We start from the raw sequence: 18,428 nt of genomic DNA, 5'->3' as shown, positions 1-18,428 counted from the left end.
TAAAGCAACGGCCAAGGACAGGGTTAATACATTCAACAAGTCACATCCTCGTGATTACCAAGATGTTTATATCGCGCCGGTCAATTCAACTGCATCGGTGCGCGTTTGGTCGTCGTGGGCTGGCGACGGCGGCACTGAGTCGATTTGAACCGGAGAAGCGCGTGGATTTTGGCAAATACACATCCAAAATTGGAACGTTGCGTGAGAGGTAAGTCTCCGCGATTGCAGATTATATGCCGAAGCTAATAAAATACCAGGTTAAAACGTCCATTGACATACGCAGAGAAAGTTCTGTATAGTCATCTTGACGACGACTTCGACCAGGATATCGTCCGCGGCCAGACGCAGTTACGGCTCCGTCCTATCCGCATTGCCTGCCAAGATGCCACCGCACAGATGGCGTTGATCCAGTTCATGTCCGCTGGTATGGATACAGCCGCGGTGCCCACTACCGTGCATTGCGACCATCTGATCGTCAGTCGGGATGGAGAAGACCAAGACCTCCCGCGAGCGCTGGAGGCGCACCGTGAAGTTTATGACTTTATGGGCAGCGCATGTCAGAAGTACGGAATGGGTTTCTGGAGGCCTGGAGCGGGTATCATTCACCAGATTGTGCTAGAGAACTATGCTTATCCAGCTGGGATGATGGTTGGTACGGATTCTCATACTCCTAACGCGGGTGGAATGGGTATGATTGCTATTGGTGTCGGTGGTGCAGATGCAGTTGATGTTATGGCTGGTTTGCCGCTCGAGCTGACCGCACCTAAAGTACTTGGCGTAAGACTCCATGGTGCATTGTCCAGATGGGCCTCGCCCAAGGATATCATCAACAAGCTAGCGGGTCTGATCTCCGTCAAGGGCGGGACTGGCTCAATTATTGAGTACTTCGGCCCCGGCACACAGACCCTGTCGGCGACGGGTATGGCTACGGTGTGCAATATGGGAGCTGAGACTGGTGCTACAACGTCGATCTTCCCTTATGCCCCGTCAATGAGCCAGTACCTACACGCTAACAGGCGCCCTGATATGGCCGCTGCTGTTGATGGGATTGCGCATGAGCTCCAAGCTGATGCAGGGGCGGAATATGACCAGGTCATAGATATTGACTTATCAACCCTTGAACCACTCGTCAACGGGCCCTTCACACCCGACCTATCTACACCTATCTCAAAGTTTGGTTCAGCTGCAGAGGAAAATCAGTGGCCATCCTTGACGGCAGGCCTGATTGGGTCTTGTACCAACTCTTCATTCCAGGACTTGACTCGGGCAGCCAGTGTTGCTCAACAAGCACTCGACGCTGGTATTAAACCTGCAATGCCATTACTCCTGTCTCCGGGTAGTCTGAAAACACGGGATACACTGGAGAAAGCTGGTATCCTACAAGTCTTTGAAAAGGCCGGAGCCACCATGCTCCCCAATGCTTGTGGGCCGTGCTGCGGTTCGTGGGATCGCGCTGATATGAAAAAGGTATGTCCCACGCCACTTCTTCTATGAGGGAGATAGACTGACCGTTTAGGGAACGGAAAACTCTATTATCACCTCATATAATCGTAACTTCTCTGGGCGACTCGACAGCAATCCAGCTACGCACATATTTCTCGCCTCCCCTGAGGTTGTCATGGCCAAAGTCTTCTCCCAAGACCTAGGTTTCAATCCGGCAAACGACACCTTAACAACCCCGTCTGGGGAGAAGTTCCAATTCGATCCTCCAACTGGAGAGACCCTCCCAAGCGAAGGCTACCTGGACTCAGACAGAGCATATGTTCCACCTCCATCGGGCGATCGTTCCAAGCTAGAGGTCGACATCCACCCCAGCTCCCAGCGTCTCCAGAAACTAGCACCTTTCAGTTCTTGGTCAGGCAATGATTTCAACGATTGCCTGATCCTCATCAAGACAAAGGGTAAATGTACAACAGACCACATAACACCCGCAGGCCCGTGGTTCCGATTCCGCGGGCACCTAGAGAACATCTCTAACAACACACTCATCGGCGCCGTGAACGCAGAAACGGAGAATGTAAACAAGGTCCGCAACCAACTCACAAATACCGATGGTGACGTCCCGGGCACGGCACGGCACTACCAATCGCAAGGCCGGCAGTGGGTTGTGATTGCAGACCATAACTATGGAGAAGGATCATCCCGTGAACATGCTGCTCTTCAGCCACGTTATCTGGGAGGCGTGGCTATAATAGCAAAGAGCTTTGCACGTATCCACGAGGCGAACTTGAAGAAACAGGGGATGTTGGCCGGGACTTTTACTGATGAGGCAGACTACGATCGCATTCGGGCTTCGGATCTGATCAGTATCATTAACCTTGGGGATTTTGCACCGGGGAAACCACTAACCATGAGAGTCACTCCTACTGATGGGCGAGAAACTTGGGAGGCATCATTGCAGCATACCTTCACTCAGGAGCAGTTCGAGTATTTCAAGGCCGGGAGTGCACTCAACTTAATGGCCAAGGGAGTATGATGTATGTACTGTATACTTCAATTGCTTTGCTCTGGATAATATACTACACTGTTGGGATAGAATAACCATATATACATTCTAACTATTCATATAACCAATTCTCTGTTTCACTTCCAGAATATCCTTCCCTCAAACAGCCGCCTCGCCGTGCGAAACACTGTCGCGTAATCCAATCCCCCGTCCGCCCCAAACGTAGCCCCAACAAGAATACTCCCACTCGCATGCCCGATAGTAATCCCCGCCGGATCAACGGCCTGCGAATTCGTAACATCGGCCACCGTACTCCCCGGTAAACGCGCAGCCGTAGCCAGAGCCAAGGCAACGGTAATCGGAACCGCCTTGTGCGGCTGGCCCACCGAGAGGGCCCGAACGACCAGATCCACCTTGGACCCTTCTTCACTTCCTTTCTTCGGCGTCGAAACCATCCCAATCTTCGGAACACTACCTGGGACACCCTCTGGCGTAGACGCGAGACCCATGCGCGCGCCCGCCTGGCGTCGAATCGAATCTAAACGCTTGAGAAGACCAGGTGTATTCGTGATCTCATCCGGTGTCAATGTACCGGGTACGTCAAGATCCTCAGCCTTGACAAAGACACAGGGATTCGCGACATCGATGCAGGTTGCTTCGACGCCGTCGAATGTATCCTTCACGATACACGTAGGGAGAAGCTTCCCCGTCTTCGAGCCAGCCGGGTTCACAAAGTCGAGTTGAATAGGGGCGCCGCTCCCCGCGACACCGTCAATTTCCAGTTCCCCGCTTGCAGCAGCCTCGCCGTTAACAACGGGAAACGTAGCATTGATGATTTTGCCGGTGTTGGTGTTGTGGATACGAACGAGCGCCGAGTTCGCATCTTTGCCCGTTTTGAAAAGCCCAGCATCAACCGCGTAAGGCCCAACCGCGCTGACCATGTTGCCGCAGTTGCTGGAGTAGTCGACGTCTGTGTTCTTGACGCCCAGCGCAGCGAACGTGTAGTCCACATCTGCATCGGGATGTGTCGAGGCACCCACGACGCAGACTTTGGATAGACTGGAGATTCCGCCCCCAAGCCCGTCTAATTGGCGGCCATAGGGATCAGGACTGCCGATTACGCCTCGGAAAATGGGATCCCATTGCGCGCGGTTCTGGGGGAGATCTTGTTGGTTGAAGAACACTGCTCGGGATGTGCCGCCGCGGTAATACGCTGCTGAGACACAGTTTTGGTTGCCACCGGTGCTGGACACGCAGCGCCTCCAGACTTTCGGGTCCTGTAATAATCTTGGGACTGCGCGTCGAAGCATCGCGTAGTGTGTGTGTGTGGACGGTCGATAGGGAGTCGACTGGATGTCGGAGATCCGATGGACGCTCGGCTTTAAGGAATGATGCACGTGACTTGATAGCGGCTACATCCGAAATGGGCAGTTAGGGTTGGGGTTGTTTTTGTTATTTACACTATCGGCTTTGCCTTCCAGATTTCCTTCCGAAGATCTATTGGTGGATTTTCAATTTCTGATTGTTTTGGCTGGAAACGTCGAGGTGACTGGCAACTGAGCTTTCCTTTTCCCATTCCGGGCGTAAAATAGTGTACCGGTTGGAAAAGATGCCACGCGTAGGCGGCTGTTGACAAACAGTCGCATGTTCACGACCAGCGTATTCAAAGAATTTCAAGATCTTAATTATTCACCATACCTTTGAGTCTTAAGGTCGTAGGTTGACGACAATCAATAACGCGACATTTTTTAATTGACAACACGCTCTGGCTCGGCCTCCGCCAAACCCGGGGCACGCATCCGACTTGCATGTTAAAGTTCGAGGCTCTCATTGCACCCACCCAACCTATTGCTCTCCCCCATTATCAAATGCAGTCCACCTGGTAAATCATATTACAAATGAAGACGAGGTTGGCCGCGGTAACTCCGTCGGATGCATCCGGACACCCCAGGGTTCTCCGCAAGTCTTGGCTATCAAACGATCTGGGATTGAACTATGTAAAGGACATGCGCTCTCATATCATTCTACAGGTGAATACTTCATACGTTTCATTAGTTGGTGTTCTTCAAAATGGCCAAGCAGCAAGCCTCGTTGGTGAAATACATCAACGCTATCAAGCAATCTCCGCGGGAGATATACAACCGGCACCTCTTTATCTCGGTCATTGCATTTGCCCTAGGTGGTTGCGCAAAGGGTACGAATCTGACCTATCCATGTCCATCGCATACATTGAGCGTTCAGCTAATGAAATCAGGCTGGGATGAAGGCTCCGCTGCTTCCATCACACAACTCCCCTCCTTCCAAAAAACATACGATATCGACGACAACACGGTCTCAAACCTCGTGTCCTTCGTCAATCTCGGGGCTGGGGTAGGTGCTTTGCTTTCCTTCCTGATAAACGACCGGTTGGGCCGTATCTGGTCTCTGCGGCTGTACCAAGCTCTCTACATCGTTGGCTCTCTCATCTCATGTTTTGCGTACGGCCATGTCGGTGTGCTCTATGTGGGACGTATCATCGCAGGGTTAGGAATCGGTGCATTATCGGTTGTAGGCCCAATGACCATCTCCGAGATAGCACCCAAGGCTATCCGAGGGTTGATGACCCTCTGGTTCAATGTATGCATGCTTACAACCCAAATGATTGGTGTCTTCACCGTATACGGCTGCTCCATCCACATACCAGGCACAAGTGATCTGCAAAATCAAATCCCCTGGTTCGTGCAGACATTCGCCCCTGCAATCAGCATATTCCTATCATTCTTCAGTGTCGAGTCTCCACGGTGGCTCCTTCTCCGAAACCGCCAGCAGGAAGGTCTCGCGACGCTAGAACGCGTTCGCTCCCTGCCCATAAGTAACGCATTCGTTGCAGAAGAATACCACGGCATGACAACCCAGGTCGAACAAACGGACAGCAGCTACCTCAGCATCGTAAAAGAGACCTTCTTCGTCCGCTCAAACCTCCGCCGCGTGCAACTCACCATAATCGCCTACATCCTAGCGCAGATGTCAGGCGCCAATTCAATTACCAATTATCTGCCAACGATATATGGGCTAATCGGAATCACCGGATCCGGGGTAAAGGTCTACTCAACAGGCCTCTATGCCTTGGCCAAAGTGGTATGCTGCATCGCCGCATCCCTCGTCCTCGTCGACGTAATCGGACGCCGCAAATCAATGATGACTGGCGTCTGCATCCAAGCTGTCTGCCATGCCTACCTGGCTGGGTATCTCGAATCCTTCCTGAAATCTCCCGACAAAGTAAGGAAGGGAGCATCCGATGCTGCCATTGCAGCAGTCTTTATCCATGCTCTCGGATGGGCGATAGGGCTTTACAGTCTCCCATATCTCTTCGGCGCGGAGCTGTGGCCGAACCGGATTCGATCGTTTGGAGGAGCCCTTTCGCAGGGGTTTCACTGGCTCTTTTACTTCGCGATTACGAAGGCAACGCCCGCCCTTTTGGAGAGCACAGATCAATGGGGGGCGTTTGTTCTCTTTGCGGCGTTCTGTGTGATTGCGTTGGTGTATGCGTACTTTTTCGTTCCTGAGACGAGCGGGTTGAGTTTGGAGGAGATTGATATGATTTTTGAGAGGCCCATTTATCGGCTTGCGCAGCCTCTGGTCAGGGCAGATGATGAAGTAGAAGTGAAGTAGGTGGGCGGACTTTATTGGCTGTTCGCTTTTTATGTTTATATGCTAACGGGATACAGGGATGGAGAGAAGGTGGGAACGAGCAGTGCTTGGGTGGAGAGGGCATGATGGATTACGACGGGTCATATTTGGGTCTACCTCTGTATATGGCGATATGAGCGGCACTGGTAAAAGGACACGATATAGAGCTCCAATCCTGAAATGATTTTATGTGGACTACAGCGTATATAAAGTACATCCATGTCATTGTAAATGTAATAGGCAGGTACGACCGTGATGTTAAATGAATCGCTCCTTCCTCCCTCGGTGGCTGCACCTTCCAGTTAACTTGGCGAATATCATTAGATAATACAAGGCAGGTACGATGATCCTTACCTACTGGGTTGGACCTTCCTAGTACACAAACCTCTACTACATAAGGCAAATACTGGCTAGGAAGACTCGTGGGTATCCAAAGACTACTTCCTCAACCTCTTGATAGTGGGCCCCATAAGCTCGCCTGCCTTCAAGGCCTGCACGGTCCTCTCATCTATTTCACTTCGCTCCTGACACAGCTCGACAACTTGCTCACAGAGCGAAGGCGGTACAACAACCACTCCATCTTCGTCCCCAACAATCATGTCCCCAGGATTAATCCATAGATCTTCCTTGAACTGAAGCGGGACATCGATCTCGGACGCCCGGGTAAAGCCACCGGATCCGAGAATGGAGGTATCGCGTGAGAATACCTATACCTATATTAGTAGCTGTTTCAATCTGTGCGAAGTAGGAGAAGTGTTATGGGAAAACGACATACAGGAAATCCCAAGTCCCAATGCTCCCGCACATCCCTCATACGTCCATCTATAACCACGCCAAGCGCGCCGGTGGCTTTTGCGCGCGTAGACATGAGCCCACCCCAGCACGCAGAATAAAGGCCCTTTGGTTGTTGAATGTACATGACATGGCCAGGTTTGTTGGCATCGGCGAAATGCAAGTCGGGGGTCGGGCCAGGTTTATTCGTTTCGATCATTTTCACCGTTATGGCGGGCCCGTAGATGCGGAGGGGTGACGGTGAGTCCGGCCGTAGCGCAGGAGAGCGCATGCGCAAGCTATCCAAGAAGCCTCCATAGGGATAGCGCAGTTTGACGAGCGCGTCGCCGATCTACGTTGGAGGTTGGTCAGGGAATATGCGTTACCGGAAAGCAGGTGACCTACATCGCAGCTAGAGAACTGTTTGAGCGCTTGGAAGGCCTTTGATTTGGTTGTCATTTTGGTGGGTAATTCCAATAGTCGTTCAATGATAATAATACAACTGGGAATTGGACTTGGGGACTGCTACTGGCAATAATGTTCAAGTTCACCAGGTGGAATGGGGCCTCGGATGGATCCGAACAATCGGGCAGGTTTACGAAATCGGAGGTCACTGCCAGAGTCCCGACAACATTGCTTCCATCTGCCCAAAAAGACGTTAACAATGCTAACGGCCATTGAGAGTTCTAATAGCTCTCTACGAAAGAAAGCTCCAAGCATCCGTAGAGCCTAGACCGACACCCTCAGTGAATAGATCCATCCAAGGAAGGTCAACGCGAATGTCCGGAAAGTCCAAATGTTCCTGTCCGGTGGTTAAGCCTTCAACCAGGTTTCCTGGGCTAGGTGTGGGAAATGTGTGTGTTTGTAGCCCAAACCATGACTGGAACTCCGGGTCCAATTCCATACCGGGGCTATCGTTTGCATCAAACAGTGTCAATATGGAGTTGCCCAGCCGTTCGATAATTGACGAGCACTTATCCCCTACTGGACGCCCATTCGATATGCCCCTGAAGAGAGTGAGAAACGTGAGAATGTTCGTCTGCACTACTGGCTTGGTCAACTCGTGGCGCAGCACAGGTGATGCTCGGAGAGCGTAGAGCATCGTTACCGCAGCCATGAACAGCGAGTGTATTGCAACAAAGGTATACTTGATTCGGTTGCGTGCGTAGAGAGAGCTGTATGAATTGATCAGTCCGATGGCAGACTCCATGCACAGCCGAAGGTCCTCGGAGGATGGCATCGGAACTGCACGAGAGGGTCGATAGAGCGATAGGACAGCGTGATGGAACGCGATCTGAAACCACTCTTGGGACTGGAATGTAGAAACGGTGCGGACGTATCTCGGCGCAGTAATCAGCCAGTGATTTAACTCCGAGAAGAATTCGTTGCGAGTCGCCTCGAGGTCGGTCGGATCGGATCTTGTCCGGCTGATGGAATGAAACGAACCATACACCCTGGCATTAATTTTCCGTAGCTGAATTATATGTATAAACGTTGATGTGTCCGAAACTCGTGGTACCAATGGCGGGTCAGGTGCGCCAGACGTCTCGTCAAGCTGCTCATCCGTTAGTGGCAGGGGTAGGGGTGTGGTGATGTCGGCTTCGTGAATCCCTAGAGGACGGCCCATGTTGATCGCCATGCTGCAGCTCATGACGTATGCACACCAAAAAACACGCTTTGACAATTCTGCCTGACGCATATTCAAGCCAATCAAGCTTTCTTTGCGGTGGAGATCAATTCCTAAAGCTAGCTGCAACGCGAGGCCAGTGGTGTACCACATATTAACTGACTGCGGCTCATTGTGGCCATACATGCATAGCAGAAGTAGACATTGCACGCACTCAAAGTCATCAGCCTGAATAACAACGTGCAGGTCCTGTATTGCTCGGTTGAAGAAAATACGGTGCTCGCCATTCACGTGCCGAGTGGAGGCTTTCTCTGTCGCGGCAATTGCACAAACCATGTTCACAAGGAAGCTTGATACTGGTCCTGACACTGTCCTGGCGATGAACGGATGGAAATGGTCCTTGACAAAGCTCGGTCGATGCAGAACAGGCAGGTATGGCCACCGTCGTTCAAAGAATACATCGACCAAGCCAGCAAACGCCGCGTCATCGAAACCTGCCGGCGCAGAAATATTCTGGGAGCTCTCATTGACCGTCGACGGCTCTGCGCTTGCCGAATCGTCACCCCATAAGTCCCAGGCGCTACTTAGCGCACTGCGATATGCATCTCGGAAATTAGGCGGCGGTGCAAAAGTCGGTCGCAAGATCCGACCTGTGTACGATAAATCGGAATTCAGAATTGAATTGGCCGGTTGCGACTGGGCATCAACGGCTGCAGGTGCTGCATCTTCCTGCGGTGTACGAAAAACATCCGCTGGGTGCAAGTCAATCACAGCAGTATCAAACTGGATGGACTCGGGCTGTTTTTGAGCCTCGAACCGTTTCTCGGCTCTTAGCTGATCGAATTGGAGCAATAAAGAGTCGTACTCCTGCTGTATGGCGGTCAATCGACCTCGCAGCAAGTCACATTCACACTCGCGGTTTTCCTGCTGGACAACTAATCGACGTGATGGCACACAGTTTGCCCCGACAGTTTCGCACGGGCCACATGTTGGGGTTCTTCCATCACACTGATATCCCGGTTAGTAGGACGTTTGCTCCGAATAGGACAATACATACTTTTTGCTTCCGCCGCCGGCAGCGTTCACACGCCGCGGCGCTGCGACTCAAGCCCGGCCGATGCCTCCTTACAGACGGAGGTGTGCCAACACTGCCACCTTTGGTCATGGCATTGGATCTGTGTCAACGAACAACCTAGGATAGGCTAATCATGGCATTCCTGCAAGAATACCGTTATTACCAATTGAAGTCTATGCTTTGATGGAGGACGACATTGGGGGCTTTTAACCGAGGTGAAGGAGGGAAATCTGGAGAATTTGTGAACGTCCGGGGGATTTGGAGAGGAGACCACGTGTGCCCTGTCGACACCTGAGGCAGACATATTCTATTGAATGTACGAATTAGAAGTACCAAGATTCTATATTGACAAACGAGATTAATCCGCAGATTCTCTATTGAAATATTCTGGATGGATTGCCCGTCATTAATTTCTGCCATACGTCCCCATCCCCTACCCATTCCTTCACCTTCTCCAAGATAGCAGAATCATCAATAGACCGAAACGGTTCCTTTACGCTTAAAACCCCATTGACACGGTCCTTCCCTTCTCCTGTATGTGGCCAGTCACTCCCCCATATGCACTGGTCCGGCGCTTCGCGTGATAGGGCTTCAACCAACGGTCGGGTATCATGATAGCAAGTATCTGTGCTGTCTGACGCTCGATATAACCCAGATATCTTGATTATTACCTTCGACATTTGAGCAAGGCGAATAAGAGAGTCGAGTCCTGGCTGCTGCAAAGGATTCAATGCCATGTCCGGGCCCAATTTGGATGCACCTCGCATCCCTCCCAAGTGGTCCGCGATTATAGGAACGGGCAAGGTACGAACGCAGTCAAAGATAACTGAACACGCTCAAGTTAGCCGGCACCATTGATGCACATATTGGTTGATACGTACTATCCCAGACAAACCCCGGCACAAACAGCTGGATCATCCAGCCCGGTAAATGTGCGATCCTAGCGGCGGCCGTTCGTATACTCGTCATTAGGCCAACGAGGTCTACCTCTTTCCCATCGGCTTGGAAATTCAGCCGAATGCCTCGTACTCCTAGTTCATGCATTCTTCCAAGCTCTGTGTCCTTGACTGTCTGGAGGTCTACTACTGCGATTCCAAATGCGGTCCTTTTTTGGTTTTGTAGCTCTTGCAGACACTTCAGCAGGACTGTGCAGTCGCTTTTATATGGTGACGGTTGAACGAGCACAATTGGATTTCCAGAACCATGTTGTGATATGCTCTTGTTGAACGCAATTAGTCGATCCAGCGGTGCATCCTCCGGAGTATATGCCCGGTTGTTAGCATATGGGCCTATTGTAGGATCAAACACATGGACATGGGTGTCGAAGGCGCCCTGTGGAAGTAAAGAACTAAATATAAGTCAGCATTTGTATATATGATAGGCTTTTTAATCTCACGCAAGTTTGGGAACGGTTACAGCCACCTTGACGTGGGAATCTGACGTGAGTATGTGAGTAGCGGCCATGGTGCGGTATGCTCTGGCCAACGCGGAAGGTTTGACAATGAGCTTCATCCATGACAGAAACCCAGCGCTATGGGACGCGATCTTGAATCTACTCACCCACTCATAACAGTGTCCCATCCGATTGTTCCCCCGCTTCTCCCCGCCGGTCAATATCCGCTATCGGCAGTTGCCGGCCCTTGAAACGGGGTGTCGGATGCATCCGATGGGCCACCGCATCAGCTCCACACCGAAGGAAAACCAGAAATAATATAGCAGGTGGCTTGTAATCTAATAATTTCTTTTCTAGGAGAACGATAATAAGTCTATGGAGGGAAAAGGTTATGGCTTTGCAGAACACGCCATTACGACAGTTGTCGCCAACAACGGGGCCCAGCTCCGTCGAAGAGAGGCGGCCCATACCGTACCGCAATCTTGCGGTCGGGGCGTTCATGAATATTTTCCAGGGTGAGTAAATGAATATTAAGACTAATCCGACGGGAATCCATTGGCTAATTTGGTTCAGTTACCACACTGGGACAACCGATGGAAGTGCTCAAGACACATGTAAGCCCTCCCTCCACCTATGGGTCTAGTATAACAAAACGGCCACAAGAGGCTAATATAAAATGCAAAGCTGGCGGCAAACAGACATGACACAATCAAAGATGCCGTTCAAAAGACCTGGACACGGGGACGATGGACTGCGTATTATTAAGGCCTAATACCATGGGTATACTATTCAACTTCTCGGTAGCACATACAGGCCAATACTAATCACTCTATAGGCATGGCTTGAAGCCTCCACAAAAGGGGCCATTCTAGTTCTCACGTCTAGTGAGATTGAATACCATGTGCGTACAAAACTTCCCAACGCATCGTCAACTCTGGGTGGAGTTCTTGGTGGCGTTGGAGGTGGTTTTGCCCAGGCCTACCTAACTATGGGGATGACAACGTGCATGAAAACGGTTGAAGTGACGCGGTCCAAAGTTTCCGGGCAGGGCATCAAGCCACCAGGACCGTTAGAGGTGTTTTTCCAGATCCTTCGTGAGAAGGGTATCCGGGGCGTCAATAAAGGTGTCAACGCCGTTGCTCTACGGCAGATTACCGGCTGGTCGTCGCGGATTGGGATCTCTAGGTTCGCGGAAGACAGCATTCGATCTGCCAGAGGAAAGAAGAAGGGCGATACGTTATTATTCGGTGAGAAAATACTAGCATCAACTATCGGCGGAGCCTTGAGTTGTTGGAACCAGCCTTTCGAGGTATGCTATGATACCTCTCGCCAATACTTAATTGCGTCATGTTGCTGATTTTCTCATAGGTCCTACGAGTCGAGATGCAATCCATGACGAAGGATCCAACGCGGCCAGAAAAACCGACTATCCTATCCACTTTTAAGCATATTGTCAAGACTTCTGGCGTCAAGGGTCTTTTCCGTGGTGTTATCCCTCGAGTTGGTGTGGCTACCTGGGCGACAATCTGTATGGTAGGGTTTGGGGATACTGTAAAGGCATTCGTTGCACCCAAGGCGTCATGATTTGATATCAGGCGCTACGAACCGCCAGCTCAACTTTATCGAATACATATTAATACGTTCCAGAGCCTTATTTACAACCCTTAGAATCGTAAAGTTTCCTATTTGATTACGCCAATGGGTCACAACGACCTGTAGATTGACTTCCTATGAACCCTAGAAATTTGGGATTGTGCATTTGGAACAGAAGCGATCTCTGGGTTTCGCGTCATCGCTCATGGCTCACACCGCAATAGCGAGATCCAGCACGTCTCGCCTTAGAATCCTAACTCCCTCTGAAGACTACGCCGCAATTCTACATCAACTTCACTTATGTAATTGGCGATCTGACTCATCTCTGAGGCTTTCTTCAATAAGTCTGTTTTGGTGTGCGTGTTGGTAATGGTCGAGGAATGTATCAGTGCCATACCGGCCCTCGAACCGTCGCTGCATCATGTAACGAGTCGTACTTATAGACTGGGACACTGACATCGTATTCTGGGCATTCTCTCTGGTCCCGTGGACAGTATGATGGTCCTCACTCCTCACATGGAACTATTCGTTCTAGCTTAGGATAACTGATGCGAAGACCAAAGGAGGGCAATTAGGGGTGGCAAGAATAGATGCCATGGAGCCTCTTATGCTGGGATTTGGAGTTCTGATATTTATTTTATTGGCGAGAATCTAGCAGCACTGCGAGTACACCTAAGCTATTGCTCTCTAGGGGTCTTTGTGTATATTTTACATAGTTCTATTACTCATATATAAAGCTAGTCTAATTGGAAATCGTTTCGGGGTCAATGAATAGGCTCCCCTGTCACGAGTCTTTGTATTGAACGCCATTCAAGACCCTTCACGGGAAGGTCCACACACTGGCGATTCCATTATACCAAAGGGACAAAGGACTAACAGACCCGAGGCAAGATATTGCCCAAGTAGGGCGACGAAGAAAGATCTTTAACTTTACCACTTGTTATACTCCCACTTCCTTCTCCTAGTCATGACAACCATGGATATCCAGAGCAGGGGTTCCAGTGGTACTGAGGGCAACTATCCCGGCCACTCTCTCCTGGATATAGTCATCCACTCCGCGACTAAGCTCTTCCCACCAACTTAGCCAGTAATCGTGGTCCCACTGTGGACTGGATATCCCCGAGCATGCAATGCAGCCGCCATGGAGGGACGGACAATAGCACCACCCACATCTCTCACATCGGGTGACATGCCATTCCCGGAAGCAATATTCGCGTGGTGTCGAGACACAAACGGGACAGTAGCGAGGGTACACAATAGACATTTTTATACGACCGTATAGCATATATTATAAATAAAGCAAGGCCGAGGATGGGTAATTGTACATATAAAGTTTGGCCATGGGAACATGTTTATGTATTCATTCCAGGGATGCCCCATTAGCTATTTTATTAATGAGCAGTGAGCGAATTTCTTTGGGCGGCTCATCTCTGAGACTCTCGCCCCCTTTCCATATAAAGGGGTTTATGCGGCATAAAACAAATGCCAAAGCCATGAGGCATATTCTGTCCATCAGACAATGTACTGGTACATGGATGAGTCTTCGTATAGCACCAAGCTTTATTGACTAGTTCCACCCGTGGGACTTGTATCCATACCATCCGCACTGCTGTCTCTACTGGAGACAATGACGCTACCCGCAGCCCTCTATATCACTAGTGGAGTGTTATGGCAATTAAGACGAACAGTGAACAGACGATATAGTAGTAATGAAAGGTTTCTGCAGGGCAGGAGGCGACGCTTAAGCATGATGACATGATGCCAGTACGTCCTCAGACTCTAACCAGTCACCGTCAAAGATATCCTGCGCACATATCGCACAGCCGGCACCAAGGATGAACCCTTCTCGGCAGGAATCATCAATGTGAACGCAATGTCGCCGAGTCTTAGATCAGCCGACTGGATCAAATTCCGGGTTTGACAGGGCTTGTTGCCGTCCAGGCTGCTGTGCCAGGTTATCTTGTAGAGGTAGATGAAAATCAAGGTCGCTGCAACTACGTGGAGCGATCATTCCTGTAGCTTCTGCACTTGTGTAGCGGTTGACCATCCCAGATCAGCTTCAATGCCCCGCAATAAGTCAACGACAACCTGCTTTTCCTCCGGCTTCTCCAAACACTGTCCAACGGCATAGAGCATCGTTATCATATGCACGCGCGCACCGCTCGGTGGCCTGCCGAGGGCGATTCCGCATATTTCTCGGCAACGGTGGTCGACCTCCTTTGTTAGGTCACGATAACCCTGGAGGCGATCGAATGAGGTGCTGGGGCCTGAAACGTCGTCCGATGGGCGGTTGAGAGATAATGCAAGACGTCCGAAATGGTATTGTTGCATTGCAGCAGCGCAGGATGACAGACTATAAAAGATCTCTGGAAATTTCGGAAACGGTGTTGGCTTGTCCAGGCGCAGGCAAGGGCGGAATGTTTCAGGCATGCGCTCGACCCAAGATTGGAATTCGAAGGACAATTTAAGCCACGCCGCACTGTTTGGATGGGAATCAGGGGAACGAGGAGTTGAACGGCTTGAGGTGGATACTTCGGGGGACGCCCCTCCGACCCAATGCTCAAGCTGTGATTTCTTGGAAGCGGCCAGGAAATTCGTCAGTTTGTTCAGAAGGCGTGTCAGAGAGTTTGCTGCAATGTCCTCTTGTGAAAAGGCCTGAGACCTGGGCAAGCTATCGGGCGCAGATAAACTTCCTTGATCATCGACTGAAAGTCCAGCAGCACGCCATAATGCAAAATCGTCAGCATCGAGGTGGGTAGGTAGTCGATTATAGTACGAGGCTAGATAATCCATTCTGGCAAAGTTCCAGAAAGCGGCCGTGACGCCAGGAGAAAAGCTGCTGTGATCTCCACTGCCCTGGGCAAGCAGATTAAGCAACTGGAAGAAAAGCGGTTTGACCCCAGAAAGATACCTAGATACAGAATTAGTGCCTTGAAAACGATTACAGAAGATGGGATGCCATACGATTGCCAATTCTCTCCCGGCTCATCGAGGATCTTGTACAGGGTAAGTATCGTCGAGCTAGCCAACAAGTTTTCAGCTGTCTTCCATGTCGCATCGCTGGTTTCTAGTTGGCGTTGGGCTTGCCTCAACTGGAGGTTCAGCCACCGATTGACAATGGATATCGGCGGCTCAAGGACGTCTGAAGTGGACACAGCTGCATAGTCAGAGATGGACGAGTTCATATGTGTGACGGCCAAATAGTAGTAGTTGGCGGCTTTCAAGGGCCAGTCGACCTGTTCGGTATTCGGGTAAGCCTCCATCGTCGCAGGAGATGTAAACAGTCCAGCCACACACGCCAATTTGACTCCTTTCATTCTTGCCAGGTGTTTTGCCGAGAGGGCTGCCATTGCATACCGCAATGACGGCTCATCTATACCTCGAACTGGGACGGCAGCAGCGAAGAATCTCCCGCTGTCTGAAATGTCCAGCCTAAGAAAGAATAAATAAATTTCATCCATAAGATGACCGGGATGTAAACATACCAAGAAGCTAAGATCTCGCAATAGTGCCGAACCAGGAAGCATAGTTCATGCTCAGTTCCAGTCATTAACTCTGAAAATATGTCTTGGAACTGTTCACGATCACCGCGATCTGACGGGGTCCCCGTCAAAGGGCCCCCTGCGGGTGAGTCCTGGCGCTGATAGTCATCAGTAGTGCCGCCAGGATTAACGCCGTAATTAACCAAGGATATAGAAGCTTGATTAATACGAGCGTTTGGGCCTTGCCAAAGTCCGGGTCCAAATTTGCCGTTAACTCCAGGCTGGTTGTTTAGCTTACTGGCATTCTGACCTTGGGCTGCAGGGGTGAATGGTGGCTGGTTTTCAATACCAGCGTTTACTGGGGCCGACTCCGAGTGAGGAGGGCCTTGGGGGTCGGCAGCACTGCCTTCGCTTTGCTCCGATTCGGGGTGATTGGTTTTCGCCGTCTAATGGTGTGAGACGACGCAACTCATGATAGGGTATCAGAAACCTACGCGAGGGGTGTTTCTCCCTGAACCGGGCTTGGGCGCATGCTCCTGATATGGAGCGTATCGACGCCGTACTGAGGCGCCTTGGTCGATGAACTTGCGCGTCTGCACAAACCCTGGGCACTCGACCCCGGCATCTGTGCAGCGCTGACATCGCGGGCGTGTTTCATCGCACTACGTCATTCAGCATGCGCCCGAAGATGGAAGTCAGGGACGTCAAACCTTGATGTGACGCTTTTTGCAGCGTTCGCAAGCCTTGTTCGACGGCACGCCAGGCATTGTTGCAAGGGACGGGTCGAGAAGATCTATCGAACACAGATTTCTCGAATGAGCATCATTGCAGGATTGTGCCGGAAGGACTGATGCCAAGCCCTGCCAGAGTGAAACCGCAAATCTGGGCAATTGCTGCAAATCCTCGCAGGACTGACGTCGGAAGTTCGGCAGCGCCACCGGAGATAATTCGGACGCTGGATCAGTGTTGTTCCGCGGGATTACCCCATTCGGCTGTCTCTCTTTTCGTCACCTTTCGCTCCCTCCATCGACATTCAACAGTCAACACCCACGATGCTGAAGGCACCGTCAGATTCGGGCGTCTCTGTGGGGCAGACAGTGCCAATTGATCGTATGCAGCATGGCGCTCCAGTAGGGACATCACCGCGCCACGGATTTACTGCCAATGAACCATCCACCGTCTTGGCAGACAGACATCAAATATATAAACAGTGGATGGGTGTGTTACCAGTATATATTTTTATCCACTCAAATTGAACTAACCCACTTCGCAGCATCTGGAAAACCTCATAATATCATCTGTTCAAGTTGCCACAAGCCAAATAATTTGGTTTCATGCGAGTCCTGCTGTAGATCCTACCACGCATCATGTTTATCGCCGCCCGATGTGCCTACTCAGTCGATGCGGTTTTATTGCCCAGCATGCAGCAGCGGACAATGGAGTCGCTCGCCGTCAACTGTTGGCACCCCAACTACGATATCTCCTGAGCCTTCCCGGTCTGGTACGCCGATTGTACGTAGTACGACGAGGGGCATCATGACTCCTCCGCAACCAATCAGTTTGACGCAGTCAACACGGACAACACCGCATAAGATGCAGGCTCTATATCCTGATGGCCGTGCTATGCCAGTACCAAACGTCTTTGACCCGCACATATTAACCCGAGCCCAGGAATTTCTCCACACTCACGGTGGCTTTCCAGAGTCCCAGGAGTTCTCGGCGGACTTACTCTTGAAACTTGGCTCCATGATGGCAGAGCTTGACCTTCATCGGGAACGAGTCCAAGAGCTGGCATCTGAAAATACTCACTTGAGACAAGATAACGCGAACATCAGAGCGTACTTGGATTCCAATTTAATGACAGGAATGCCGATTGCACCTTCTGGCGGTGATTTGTCGTCCATTCAGCGACCCCCCACTGATACGACTGGGAAATCGTGGGATAGGATCGTGATGGATTTGATTTGAACAGCCCAGAAGCATAGACGAAAAAGACATCTTTTGTCATGGCCACACCATCTGAGGACGGACGGAAGTCTGGCATCGATTAGATTTTGGAGATGTCATTGTCACGCCACGGCTCAACGAAGAGGGGTGGCTTCGCGCTATCAATGCGAGAATACGCGCCGTGTCTCCTTCGGTTGCACACCCTTGTTACCTATAATCGAGGCACCAGCCAATTAGCGCCGGGCGCTGCACCAACTCCATATCATCCCCGATGATCACTCATAGTACGCCGGACGTTCCTGACGGCAGTCACCGGAGGCGAGACGCGACGCCAGGGCCTCAGACGATCCCCCTCATTTCGATGTAACATCCGCTCGCTTTGTTGTGTTTTGATGGTTGTGGATATTTTGTTAATATTCTTTCTT

General features: G+C 50.9%; 9 protein-coding genes across 9 annotated transcripts; 4 read left to right on the top strand and 5 right to left on the bottom strand.

The window, feature by feature from the left end:
* Positions 1–62: 62 nt before the first annotated feature.
* On the top strand, positions 63–2,476 carry ASPSYDRAFT_60246 (uncharacterized protein; the record flags this gene model as incomplete). Its single annotated transcript, XM_040849830.1, has 3 exons — positions 63–208; positions 258–1,467; positions 1,517–2,476. 3 exons carry the CDS (start codon positions 63–65, stop codon positions 2,474–2,476), a joined length of 2,316 nt encoding a protein of 771 aa, XP_040699969.1.
* ASPSYDRAFT_48460 (DUF453 domain protein) lies at positions 2,476–3,795 on the bottom strand. Its single transcript, XM_040847622.1, has one exon. It carries the CDS (start codon positions 3,754–3,756, stop codon positions 2,584–2,586), a length of 1,173 nt encoding a protein of 390 aa, XP_040699968.1. The 5' UTR covers positions 3,757–3,795; the 3' UTR covers positions 2,476–2,583.
* Positions 3,796–4,516: 721 nt separating this feature from the next.
* Positions 4,517–6,097, top strand: ASPSYDRAFT_157311 (uncharacterized protein; the record flags this gene model as incomplete). The annotated part of the gene is made up of 2 exons (XM_040842626.1): positions 4,517–4,640; positions 4,701–6,097. The coding sequence occupies 2 exons, from the start codon at positions 4,517–4,519 to the stop codon at positions 6,095–6,097; spliced, it is 1,521 nt and encodes a 506-aa protein (XP_040699967.1).
* Positions 6,098–6,425: 328 nt separating this feature from the next.
* Positions 6,426–7,606, bottom strand: ASPSYDRAFT_406200 (RraA family protein). The gene is made up of 3 exons (XM_040846112.1): positions 7,292–7,606; positions 6,891–7,238; positions 6,426–6,822 (listed from the first exon to the last, which is right to left on the bottom strand). Exons 1-3 carry the CDS (start codon positions 7,343–7,345, stop codon positions 6,553–6,555), a joined length of 672 nt encoding a protein of 223 aa, XP_040699966.1. The 5' UTR covers positions 7,346–7,606; the 3' UTR covers positions 6,426–6,552.
* Positions 7,584–9,678, bottom strand: ASPSYDRAFT_34152 (uncharacterized protein; the record flags this gene model as incomplete). The annotated part of the gene is made up of 2 exons (XM_040845197.1): positions 7,584–9,521; positions 9,571–9,678. 2 exons carry the CDS (start codon positions 9,676–9,678, stop codon positions 7,584–7,586), a joined length of 2,046 nt encoding a protein of 681 aa, XP_040699965.1.
* Positions 9,679–9,962: 284 nt separating this feature from the next.
* Positions 9,963–11,052, bottom strand: ASPSYDRAFT_34151 (uncharacterized protein; the record flags this gene model as incomplete). The annotated part of the gene is made up of 3 exons (XM_040845196.1): positions 9,963–10,414; positions 10,470–10,936; positions 10,985–11,052. The coding sequence occupies 3 exons, from the start codon at positions 11,050–11,052 to the stop codon at positions 9,963–9,965; spliced, it is 987 nt and encodes a 328-aa protein (XP_040699964.1).
* A 320-nt stretch (positions 11,053–11,372) lies between these two features.
* ASPSYDRAFT_92349 (uncharacterized protein) lies at positions 11,373–12,565 on the top strand (the record flags this gene model as incomplete). Its single annotated transcript, XM_040852664.1, has 4 exons — positions 11,373–11,496; positions 11,555–11,595; positions 11,817–12,290; positions 12,350–12,565. The coding sequence occupies 4 exons, from the start codon at positions 11,373–11,375 to the stop codon at positions 12,563–12,565; spliced, it is 855 nt and encodes a 284-aa protein (XP_040699963.1).
* A 2,016-nt stretch (positions 12,566–14,581) lies between these two features.
* Positions 14,582–16,823, bottom strand: ASPSYDRAFT_92348 (Zn(II)2Cys6 transcription factor domain-containing protein; the record flags this gene model as incomplete). Its single annotated transcript, XM_040852663.1, has 5 exons — positions 14,582–15,485; positions 15,539–16,006; positions 16,060–16,502; positions 16,551–16,718; positions 16,767–16,823. The coding sequence occupies 5 exons, from the start codon at positions 16,821–16,823 to the stop codon at positions 14,582–14,584; spliced, it is 2,040 nt and encodes a 679-aa protein (XP_040699962.1).
* A 769-nt stretch (positions 16,824–17,592) lies between these two features.
* Positions 17,593–18,024, top strand: ASPSYDRAFT_34148 (PHD finger protein; the record flags this gene model as incomplete). Its single annotated transcript, XM_040845195.1, has 1 exon — positions 17,593–18,024. One exon carries the CDS (start codon positions 17,593–17,595, stop codon positions 18,022–18,024), a length of 432 nt encoding a protein of 143 aa, XP_040699961.1.
* Between the last annotated feature and the right edge of the window lie 404 nt (positions 18,025–18,428).

Source organism: Aspergillus sydowii (assembly GCF_001890705.1).
Source record: "Aspergillus sydowii CBS 593.65 unplaced genomic scaffold ASPSYscaffold_10, whole genome shotgun sequence".
Lineage (NCBI taxonomy): Eukaryota > Fungi > Ascomycota > Eurotiomycetes > Eurotiales > Aspergillaceae > Aspergillus > Aspergillus sydowii.
The sequence above is the reverse complement of the archived record's forward strand: the minus strand, read 5'-3'. Positions and strand labels throughout refer to the sequence as shown.

What these genes read in the sequence shown, in the direction of transcription:
- ASPSYDRAFT_48460 (XM_040847622.1), bottom strand. Translation starts at nt 3,756, where the DNA reads ATGCTTCGACGCGCAGTCCCAAGATTATTACAGGACCCGAAAGTCTGG.
- ASPSYDRAFT_406200 (XM_040846112.1), bottom strand. Translation starts at nt 7,345, where the DNA reads ATGACAACCAAATCAAAGGCCTTCCAAGCGCTCAAACAGTTCTCTAGC. An exon ending in AACAGTTCTCTAGCTGCGAT is followed by an intron (nt 7,239 to 7,291) that starts GTAGGTCACCTG and finishes CCTCCAACGTAG; the next exon opens with ATCGGCGACGCGCTCGTCAA. An exon ending in ATTGGGACTTGGGATTTCCT is followed by an intron (nt 6,823 to 6,890) that starts GTATGTCGTTTT and finishes ATATAGGTATAG; the next exon opens with GTATTCTCACGCGATACCTC.